At 34.4% G+C, this 12,343-nt stretch overlaps 1 protein-coding gene across 1 annotated transcript in view; it reads left to right on the forward strand.

Moving 5' to 3' along the window:
* Positions 1-1,091: 1,091 nt before the first annotated feature.
* The window catches only part of LOC108764664 (uncharacterized), an 82,861-nt gene continuing 71,609 nt past the window's right edge, over positions 1,092-12,343 (forward strand). Inside the window, exon 1 of the mRNA XM_018513003.1 lies at positions 1,092-1,219. Within this exon, the coding sequence (XP_018368505.1) occupies positions 1,092-1,219 (128 nt within the window). The remainder of the gene's footprint in view (positions 1,220-12,343) is intronic.

Raw genomic sequence — 12,343 nt, forward strand, 5'->3', positions numbered from 1 at the left:
TGAAGAGGTGAAAAAACGAAGAGATTCTAGTGACCCTGGTTGGTATGGATGAGGCACCAAATTGTAGATGGGGTACGGTAAGGGTTAATATTGTTTAAATTAATTTTATTTTAGATATGATTGAGAGCCAAAAAACTTTCGATTTCAACACAATCATTCTGAAACACTAATAACCCCCTAAATTAGAATAGAAAGAAAGAAAGTAAGAAATTTATTGCGAAAAATATTACTCAGTGGTCGAGCTGGCTAAGACACTCTTCCCGGAAAGATGAGAGGTCCCAGGTTCGAATCCTGGCTGAGGTAATATTTTTCATAATAAGTTTCTTACTTTCTTCCTTTCTATTCTAATTTAGGGGAGTTATTAGCGTTTCAGAATGATTGTGTTGAAACTGAAAGTTTTTCGGCTCTCAATCATATTTGAAATAAAATTAATTTGATATAAGAATATATAACTAATTAAAAATTAATTTAATATAAGAATATATATTATTTGAAATATCCAAATTTCATCGTTCTTGGCTTTCTTTATCGTACTTGAATAAAAAAAATGTTTATTGCGCTATAGTAGTCTTTAAAAATTAAATAACTTTTATTGAAAATAAATATCAATGTGACAAATAATAAAATTTAGTTTTTACTGTGAAATAAAAAAATTCTTTAACCAATATGTTTTAAAAGAATGTTTCGTCTTTTTAAATCGTTTATCAGTGAAACAAGGAAATATGTCTTTCATATTTCTGTACGTAGTACGGATACGTACCGATTTGAAGTGAAAAGAAATGTTCACTCTCGGGACACTCCCTTGACAATCGCGAGTACAGTCTAGAAAAATATCAAAGATATCTTTTGAGAAGATCCGAGGCTTAGAAGGAAATCGTGCACGAGTGATCTCGTGAACTCGAGGACGCGATGTCGCCGTCGTCGTCACGGATTAAACCTCGTCGTGCGGGAGTGAAATCACCGGGCGCGAATCGAGCCATTAATACAGGGCAGATTAGTCGCGCTCTGCAGCTCGCGTGTATTCCAACCACGTTTTTCCGGTTATATGATCTTGGCCTGACTCTCGACCCGACTTTGTCATTACAGTGACAATGACAGATGCGGAAGCAGTGGCAGGCGGAATTGCTCAGCTACCATGCGACGTGAAACCGCCACTCTCGGGGGACAAGCTGCACCTAGTTATTTGGTATAAGGAGGAGGCAGATGCACCGATATACAGGTAAATTCTTCTTCTTTCATTTCTCTACCTTTCTCTCTTTCGCTCGGTCTTTCTTCTTATGTTGATCGCGTGCAATATCGTTCCTGCTTTTCGAATATAAAATCGCGTATAGTCGCGTGCTCATTATTATTACAACAGCGTTTGACGCTGTGAGTTATTTGCAGATTTCGCATTTTGATATCTAACTTTAGATGAAATTAGCATAAAGGATTTAAGTTTCCCATTTCTAAATATTTTTGCTGCATCGGTTATTTAAAAAAATTCTAAAATATTGCACTGGGTTTAATCAAATTTTTTTTATCCACATAAAGAAATAAAGGAAACATTAGTTGAACTGATGCATAACGAAAAGTATGATTTCCTATCTTGTTGTTTTCTCTGACAAAAGTAATTCGATCTAAAATTTTTACTGTATTTATTTTACTAATATGTTTACTTTTACATACATAAAAATTGCACTTTGTCAATTTTAGTTCTTAAGTCCTTAGTTTTATGTACGTATACAATGTATATATATGTACAATGCGCTTTATATACTAACTTAAATATCTAACACAATAGTTCTCTAGCACATATTTAACATAGCTATGCAGCACTTATGGTATGTGAAATGATAATGTCACGTATGATATATATATGAGACAAATTATAGGAATATGAGATGTACTACGACACACGTAGAATAGTAATTGAGAATCTCAAAATTATATTCCTTTTCATTTATCAGCATGTGGAAGTAATACGTATAAATTAGTATACGATTTTATACTCGCAGTGCTATTCTCTTACAGCATGAGCAAATTTCATTGTACATTTGGTATAACAAACATATAATTAAAAATGGAAATAATAAACACTAAGTATAAGAATATTCAAGCCTATGACGGTCAAAGCTAGATCTTTTTTGCCTAAACAATTCCCAGTGAATTATCTATATCCTATATATGTACATGTATATATATCATATTTTTGTGGTTATTCAAACTGCGCGAAATTTTTCCGGACTCTATCTAACGCAATTAAACTACTGCAATAATATCACAAGTTAAATTAAATTGACAATGTGCTGAAAAAAACCTTAAATAAATTTATTGCGAAAAATATTACCTCGGCCGGGACTTGAACCCGGACCTCTTGTAATCCGTACGAGCGTCCTAAGCTATTAAACCACTCAGGCCTTAGTAATATTCCTCGCAATAAACAGTATATGTAAGAACAATAACGCTTGTTGCAGGCAGCGTGTATAACCAATAATAAGATTTTATTCGGACCGACAAGAATTAAACACTAACAAGTAAACCTACGGAGGAGTCACTCACCGATTTCAATGAAACTTTGCATATTTGTAGAACTTTGAAAAATATTTGACACGTATTTTTTTTTATCTGCAATGGTCCACTCTGAAGGGTGGAAACTACCTCTTAAAGGTAAGGGATAGATTTAACATATTAGGTGCAATAAGTTGAAAATTTTAAAAAGTAAAATGAGTTAAGGGGTTTTTCGTGTCGCTGAAACTAAATCTTATGTCAAAAGTATGATATTCAAAATGGCTAACCCAATATGGCGTCCCGATACATTAAAATTTTTATTATTTTTTATCAAAATGAGTAAATTTTAAGAATTCTTGTCATCACAGAATTAAAATTTCCGATTTTTGGATCGATGATTTTAAATATGATGTTAAAGATATAAAATTCAAAATGGCGGTCTCAATATGGCAGCTGTATACGTTAAAATTTATAATTTTTGCAAAAAATGTGTTGATACAAGGTCCTCACCTTTCGGGATGCTTTTTTACAGTGAGTCCCCTTGCCTCTCACCTTTCGGGGTGCTTTTTTACAGTGAGTCCCCTTGCCTCTCACTTTTCGGGGTGCTTTTTTACAGTGAGTCCCCTTGGCTCTCACCTTTCGGGGTGCTTTTTTACAGTGAGTCCTCTTGCCTCTCACCTTTCGCACGTTAAGTTTATTCTTGAAAATTTTTGCAAATGTGATAATCTGTAAAGAAATGGTTCATGCATAAAGATTTTTTGGACCATGCACATCTAATTACCGTTGAAGTACTACACAAATTACAGATTGCCGCACATTTCTTAAAACAGTAATCAACAGGATTGTCAAATTCAGGAGGTTTTTCCGATATGTAATCACTTTTATACCAACCATATTTAATAAGATTTTTTAATCGAGGGGAAGAAAACTGGATATGGATTAGTGATTGGAGCTTAATAATATTATTACAGTGATGCAAATTTATGTCATGATTGTATAAAACAACTGTGTCCGAAAAATATCTGATAAAATTTTTCCAAGATCTGAAGAAGAATACATCAAGCGGTATCATTCCTGTTGTACCTGCAGGAATGTTTTCAATTTGGATCGATTTTTCTGATTTTGAAAATGATTCAAATAATTATGAATTTTGACCACTCCACGAGTCTAATAGCAACACACTTTTATCACTGGATGATGGGAGAAACACTTCCTGGAATCATGTTTTTACAAGAGCGGATGTTAATTTACCTGAATTTGAAGCGAATACAAGTACATTTTCAGCCTTAAACAAATTTTTTTGTACTCGCGGTCCAAATTTTCTATCTGTCTCTTGCAGTACAATTAATAAGGGCGATACTAAAACACTACTTGCAGAAATAATAGGCTGAATTGTGTAACTGTGAGTCATCGAATTTATAGATTGAGTCAGTGCTTCAACTTTTAATTCTCCTTTAAATTATAAAGTACGTCCGGTATGCATTTCTAAATTGAAACCTGATTGATCAGAATTCCAAACATTGCTTTCTCCAACTATTAAAATTTTTTCTTTTATATCTTGTACAAATGTCAATGCTTGTTTTTTAAGTTTATCTTTATCAGTTAATGTTTTTTGTGTTACAAATTTATTTATTTTTCTAGAAATAATTCTATGGTTTCGCTTGAATTCATGAACCCATTTTGTAGAAGCTGTAAATAGATTTGACGACAAACAGACGTCATCTCGTGCTTTTAAAGCTCATCTGCGAATGTCTATATCGTGAACTGTATCAAAGACTTTCCTACAGCTTCTCAAAATTAAGTTAAAACATATTCAGGAATGTAATATTTAGAAATTTTTTTTAATTTATCATATAGGGATCCATCATTCATGATTTGTTCTTCTCATCGATATAACTGTCGCTTGGATTTCAATTGTCTAAATCTTTGTTGCACTGTTTCAAATTTTAATTTCTTTTTTTCCCTGAATTCCAAAAGTTTATAACTTTTCTTTTGTACTCTTCATCTATTTCTTCATTTGGAGTTGCACAGAAATCAAAGTTCTCGTCGATATTAAAGTTATCGCCATCATCTTCAATTGAAATAGATTCCGGAATAGCATTTTTATTTTCAAAAGAAAGGGCAGAGTATGTTTCTACAAATAGAGAATCTTGACCCAGATAGCACACAAAATTCTATGAATATTCCATGTCCGTATCAATATTCTTTTCCGAGAATATTCATATTGAATATTTATAAAATATTCCTAAAACATTCAAAATTTAATTGAACATTTTGAATGTTCTAGGAATATTCTTTTCAGCAGAGGACACTGTACGCCTGTGCTGCGATCTGTGATTAATCAGAGTAAATTCTTCCTCATAGTCATGTGACCAGTTACGTGACCACGCGTCTCGATCTTGTATGTTTTCCGCCATCTTTGTCCTCAAGGAGACAGTTATAATTTCACATTCGTCCAAGAAATCATGATAATTTAATCCACTGAAGTAAAACATAAATCCAGAGGACACGAAGAAGAATTTTCTATGTGGAAGAAGTCTATCTAACAGAATTTTCTATGTTGATTCTCTATTCCATGTACTGTGTGTTTTATAGGTTTGTTTTACACTTTTTCTCGAATCTTAATATCTTGCACATAATTAACTAAATATTTGTAGTTTGTACTTTCGTTATCCCAAATCAGTATATAGTTGCATATCTAATAATATATTGTCTTCGAAAACATGTAGTAATCGAATATTATATGCATATGTATAATAGTAAATTGCATCTTTAATAAGACTTTCTATTTGAAAGTTGAAAGCTTTTTCATCTTCATTTATAACAGATTCTAAATTATATTGAGGTTGATCAAAGGCTATTGTTAAAAGCTTTAAAATATTTTTTGGATTCATGATGATGTTACAGAAAAAAAATAAATAAGAAATTAGAAAATTCAAATGATTTGGATAATAAACTAGTAAATTAACAATAAAATTACACGAGAGTGTCAACAACTCGACATGTGCCCAAAGATAAAAATAGTTGTAATATTTGAAAATAAAACAAAAGAACACGAATTTGGAAACAATTGCTGCAAAAGGTGTACAAGTCACATAGATGTAGTACGGATATAGACTGCTCATGAACAGGGCTCGGAAGCTTTCGTGCGCGATCTCGAGTCGCGCGCGGAATAGAGCACGAGTAAGTCGAACTCTCGCTGAAATGAGATAGCGCTCGAGGAAATTCGATGTTCGCCGATCGTGACCGATCTATGTTGACGATTTCAGCTACGTGACGTACCTACGATTTTTTTCAACTCTGTTGAAAAAACGTAAACATTAGACCGCTCCTATCTACAGTATACGTATGTGTCAGTGAAAACGGAAAACGTTTGTGTACGCCCGCCGCGTCTACTCATGATCGCACATGGCACGTAGAGAAAACTTTAAATTTCATACTTTTGACATAAGATTTAGTTTCAGCAACCCCAAAAAAACCCCTTGACCCATTTTACTTCTTCAAATTTTCAACTTATTGCACCTAATATGTTAAATCTATCCCTTACATTTAAGGGGTAGTTTCCACCCTTCAGAGTGGACCATTGCAGATTAAAAAAAATACGTGTCAAATATTTTTCAAAGTTCTATAAATAGGCAAAGTTTCATTGAAATCGGTGAGTGATATCTCCGTAGGTTTACTTGTAAGAATAAGAATATTCAAGCCTATGACGGTCAAAACTAGATCTTTTTTGTCTAAACAATTCCCAGTGAATTATCTATATCCTATATATGTACATGCATATATATCATATTTTTGTAGTTACTCAAGCTGCGCGCCGAAATTTTTCCGAACCCTATCTAACACAATTAAACTACTGCAATAATATCACAAGTCATTAAATTAAATTGACAATGTCTAGCTTTGTCTGTCATAGGCTTGAATATTCTTATACTTAGTGTTTAAATCCGTTAATAAATCAAACTAATCAAGACTCCTTACAAATCAAAGAATTGGAAAGAGTAGGAGTCGGGCGCAGAAGACGTCGCGCAAATAATACACTTATAAAGAATGAAACTTCTTTATTCACTAAACGCGCTTACATGTTTCGACTCATTTTTGAGCCTTCCTCAGAGCAAACACAAACTAACATATATAAACTAAAAGTTATCCTGTCATGGTGAGCTCCCCTACATCGAGAATTTAAATGCTGGGATTAACCAAAAAAGAAAAAGAAAGGAATACTGAAAAAGGGGAAATATTGAAAATGTCGAATTAGAAAATATGGAAACTAATTTATCAAAAAACTTTAAGAATATTTTCCATATTTTCTAATTCGACATTTTCAATATTTCCCCTTTTTCAGTATTCCTTTCTTTTTCTTTTTTGATTAATCCCAGCATTTAAATTCTCAATGTAGGGGAGCTCACCATGACAGGATAACTTTTAGTTTATATATGTTAGTTTGTGTTTGCTCTGAGGAAGGCTCAAAAAGTGAGCCGAAACACGTAAGCGCTGAATAAAGAAGTTTCATTCTTTATAAGTGTATTATTTGCGCGACGTCTTCTGCGCCCGACTCCTAGTGCCCTTACTCTTTCCAATTCTTAGTGTTTAATTCTTGTCGGTCCGAATAAAATCTTATTATTGGAAATAATAAATATTCTTCTTGAAACTTACGACGAAATTAGCTGTACATATATTACTCTTAAATTTGTAAATATATCTACGTATATCATGTAGTAAATATACATTAATAATGTGGATAATATAACAAATAATATAGTTTAATGAAATGTTTAAACGGTCTTTACTGTTTGAACTACAAAGTTATACGAAATAATTTCATAATAAAACAATTTAGTGTATGGTACCCGAAGAATGGCATAAATAATATTGTTGGCAAGTTAATTGCAACAGTAATTATTTTGGAATGAAATTTATCAATTTCTTGAGACGCGGGGCTCTGATTATACGCGGGATATACTCGAGTCAGTTGAGAAAACGAACTTCTTCCGTTTGTTCCGCGTTGGACTTAATTCGCGCAAATGGAAATGCCTCTCAAACAGAAAGACAGGCATAATTTACATTCCGCGCCGCGAAAGTGACATATCAGAGGACTGCAGGAAAATCGTTCGATGTTCTAGTTAGGACCCTTCGACGTTCATTAAATCAAAGTGAATTGCATCTAAGAGATATGTTAATTGACTGACCATTAATGTGGTCGTCGGTCAAATAAACGACGTAAACGATCCTGGCAATATAATCATTGTTAATAGTATTGCTGTCGAATTGTATTTATAGTTAGGTCTAATTAGATTTGATTACATATTATTCGTACATGATACATGAATCTCAAGCAAAGAAATACTTTTAAGCCAGTGCAGTGCGATGAATTCTATATATAACTTTTGGCTTTGATTTCAACTATACTGTTGCTATTATTATATTTATTTCATATGTAAATAACGCCTTTCCGATTACAGTAATTTAATAATTTTAAATCATTCGATATGTATGCAGAATTTATTTTCATGTTTGTATAAAAATATTTCCACTGTACAATATTTTTATTAAATTCTGCATATCGGCTCTGCGTAGCGATTTATTATATGAATTTTGACATTCCATATAATTTTTAAAAAGTCTCAAAAATTCTCTCTTTAAAATGCATTTTATGATATTCTTTTAATTACAAAAGCATGTTATCATTTCTACACACTATTTTACAAAAATATTTAAATTAAAATTTATACGGTACATTATTCTTTTATGTTTCCAATGTTTTTTTTAACATTTCTATAAATTTATCTATAGATTTTTTCAATAAGATTACTATTAGAAAACACGTAAGATTAATTTATTACGAATTTATTAAATAGATAAAATAATTGATGAAAATATGATAATGATAACGCGAGATGAAAATGGATATCCTATAGACGTTTAATCCACTTCTATCTTATATGTTGAACCTCTTTTCTGAGAACTGCCGGCGCATTATAGGAGATTGTTTTCATTGAAATGAAAAAACTTTCCTGTTAAGCGTCTTACGTCTGTAATTCGCTGAAGAGTTCTCTCTCGACAGCTCGATATTAGTTTGCTGAGGTACGTCAAAAAAAAAAATTAACGTATGCCAATTGTACTTGGAGAATTAATTAATCCGCGACGCCATTACAGTTGCAATTTCGACTGCGATTCCGCCATTGGGGAATTTTAGTGCTACCGCGTATATCTCGTAACGAAGCGCAATTGCCGTAGGAAATACGACTGCAAATCCTCGCGTCTGAATTTTTCGAGCCGGCTTAACCGCGCGATTAACTTACGCAGAAATTCGCTCGATGGATGCATGCATTGCGACTAGCGAGAGCGAGAGCGAGAGAGAGAGAGAGAGAGAGAGAGAGAGAGAGAGAGAGAGAGAGAGAGAGAGAGAGAGAGAGAGAGAGAGAGAGAGCATAACATACATGCACGTACAGTATACCCTTCTCTCGAGCACAGACGGGGCATTGCTTAACGCATGCGTGTTTTGCTATGACTGACACAATTAATTTGTAAATTACACGGTCCGGAACGTAATCAACCGGTACTGCTAACTTCGCTGGTGGATTGTCGGCTTATTATATTTACTGGTGAATTTACGCATCGCGTTTGAAGTTTGCGAACCGGATGTGTTCGCGTTTTCGGAGGAAAATAGCGCATGGCTCGTTTGCCCCGTTTCGTTGCTTTAGTTCAGTTATTAACTAAATGGCAGAGTAATGCATTAAGCATGCTAGATAGCCAAAATTATCCCGTTACAGCACGCATACAACGCTCGATCTTGATAATGTATTCGTTGCTTGGCAACCGATTCGCACAATCGATGCGTCTGCACAAAATCACGCGCATGAGAATTAATACGCGGCGAAGAAGGGATCGCAATTATTACGTAATTTGGTTAAACCGCTGCGTTTGCTTGTATAAGGTAATAAATCCGAGAGGGTCGAACGGTGTGTAATAAATAAATGAATTTAAATCTACACTCTAAAAAATATTGATGTTAATCAATTGGATTTAACACCTCTGGTGTAGATCTAATATCCATGTGGTGTATATAATTCTCACTGTGTTGGTACTAATATTAACAGTACACATTAAATTATAGTTCAAATCAAACAACTTGATACGCTTACGGTCTAAAAAATAGCAGTGTAAATTTAACATCATGTGGTACTGATATAAACATCAGGGATTTAAAGTCCCCACCATGTTAGTGTTAATATTAACACTATAAGCGCATCAAGTTGTTTAAGCTACAATTTAATGTGTACTCTGGTTGGAATGGAAAAAGAAGCGAAAAAGAGAGAAAGAACGTGAAAAGAGTTAATCTCATTCAAATCGAGGCGGTTTCTCGATTGCAGAGAAAACCTCGGATTAAGGCACGTATCTTCGCTCTCTTCAAACGGCGCCCATCTGATTCTTTTATTTCGCAAGTAGATATCGCAGTTTATGCATAGAAACGAGGCGAAGCCAGGATATCCCATATTTTCCTCGCATGGAGGATCGCAACCCAACCCCGTGATACACTTACATTAGTGTACGTCTGTCCCTGCGCCCACGCCCGCGCCCCGAGTGTTCCCCCTAGGGTGGTCCATATAGCGAATTGACTGCTGCCCTTTATTCCTCTCTGTCTTCCTCCACATCCCAGCATCCCTCCTTCTTCTCTTTCTGCACCACGTCCTCTCTCTCACCTCAGTCTCTTTTCCTCTCGCGAGTACGTCTCTTCGGGCGACTCTGATATATGAATTGTGGTCCGAGCTTAAAGATATCCCAGAATGAAATTATGGATACGATATTATTTCTTTTGGCACGCACCACGCGCAGAGCCGTGTATCTATCGCGTTATCCCCCTGGCACTTTCGCGGTTTTATTAAGTTAAAAGTCTTCCCTGACTTATGACGAAGTACTCTGTCGCGCCGCGGTAGCCTTGTTTTTGGATACACCCTCCATACAAATCTTCGTGCCAATTGATTTATCTTCGTCTATTTCTTCGACTTGGCACGAAAACTTGTCATCGTCCTTACGATAAACGAAATAGATATAAAAGCGGCTCTAGACGATATGGCCATATGTACGCCAACATTAGCAAGTGGTACACTGCTAAAATTTATATATATATAATGTCAAATTATATAACCAATTAGAGTTATTAGGTGTACAACTTTGCTTCCGCCGTTTTCCTATAGATGGCTTTAGCGGTAAGTGGTGGTCGAAATAAATAGACCATAGACGTCATACAATAAACTTGGGCATCTGTCAACATAACCCCATAGAAACGTTAGTCGATTTGTGTCTGCATCATAAAGTTATTCTCGATTGAAAATGTCAGTTTACGAGCCAAATTCTCGTCATTTGCGGGAGGTTTTAATTTTCTGCTTCAATATGAAAAAATCTGCGGCTGAGGCTCATCGAATGCTCTCAAATACTTATGGTGAGGCCGCTATTAGTGAAAGAACGTGTCGTGAGTGGTTCCAACGCTTCAAGAACGGTGATTTTGACGTCGAAGACCGGCATAGCGGTGGAAGAGAGAAGGTTTTTGAAGATGTCAAATTGAAGACATTACTTGATCAAGACTCGTATCAAAATCAAGAAGAATTGGCACGATCATTGGGAGTGACTCAACAAGCCATTTCAAAACGTCAAAGCCATGAGAATGATTCAGAAGCAAGGAAATTGGGTGCCGTACGAGTTGAAGCCGAGAGATGTTGAACGGCGTTTGTTTGCTTGTGAACAGCTACTTGAAAGGCAAAGACGGAATGGATTTCTGTATCGCATTGTGACTGGGGACGAAAAATGGGTTCATTACGATAACCCCAAGCGCAGAAAATCATGGGGAGTTCCCGGCCATGCTTCCACGTCGACGGCCAAATCGAATATTCACGGCTCCAAGGTCATCCTCTGTATTTGGTGGGATCAGCTTGGCGTAGTGTATTATCGCTGTCGAGGAAATGGGTGTCTAGGTTAAATTTTACCAAATAAAAAGTAAAACTGAAGTGATACTATCTTTATTATTTACTTAATCTAAATAATACCATCTTTAATTTTTATGCAATGAAACCTAAGTATACGTATATTTATTGAAGAATCTTCCTATTCTCCAATCCAAATGGTTTAAATTCCTCTTAAATAAAATTATTATATCACAATTCATTCAAAGACATTTCCTCTTCCAACTAAAGTAGTGTTTATTTAACTTTCCCTCAAAACGTTATACAAAACATTATCACAAACTTGCGTTACCTTGCTCAATTTAAGTGTTACCATAAAAAATTAAAGAATTAACCGTATAAAATGAAAAAATTTAATTTAAATAGAAAAATTTTTCATGTAAAAACACTTGGCGCTACTAGTAATAATAACATGGTAGTATATAGTAGTAAAGCATGAATGCAAATAAGAAGGATAAGAATATAATACTTAGAAAAATAATATAAATAAGAAGCACATTAATAAAAAAAGTCAGAATCATATTAAGAAATATGAATATTTCGAAAAATAAAAAAAATAAAAACCATCCCCAATGAGAGTTAATATATCTAGCATGTGTATATATGATTAATTCTAATGATATATATCATGTGTATAAAAGATTTTTCTATGGAATTTTAAAATTATATACAAATTTACCTTTTTAAAAAAAAGGTAAAAAAAGCGCTAAGCGTTGATGAAACTGGCCCAAATGGTGCTTCTCGTAAAGAATCACCATTTGGGCCAGTTTCACCAACGCCAATTACTTAATCGGCCGTGAAACTGACCAGTTTCACCAATGCCAATTACTTAATCAGCCGTGAAACTGATAACTAATCACGTTTGCTGTTTAGTAGAACTAATGATATGTATCATT

This window comes from Trachymyrmex cornetzi, unplaced genomic scaffold (genome assembly GCF_001594075.2).
Source record: "Trachymyrmex cornetzi isolate Tcor2-1 unplaced genomic scaffold, Tcor1.1 scaffold443, whole genome shotgun sequence".
NCBI lineage: Eukaryota > Metazoa > Arthropoda > Insecta > Hymenoptera > Formicidae > Trachymyrmex > Trachymyrmex cornetzi.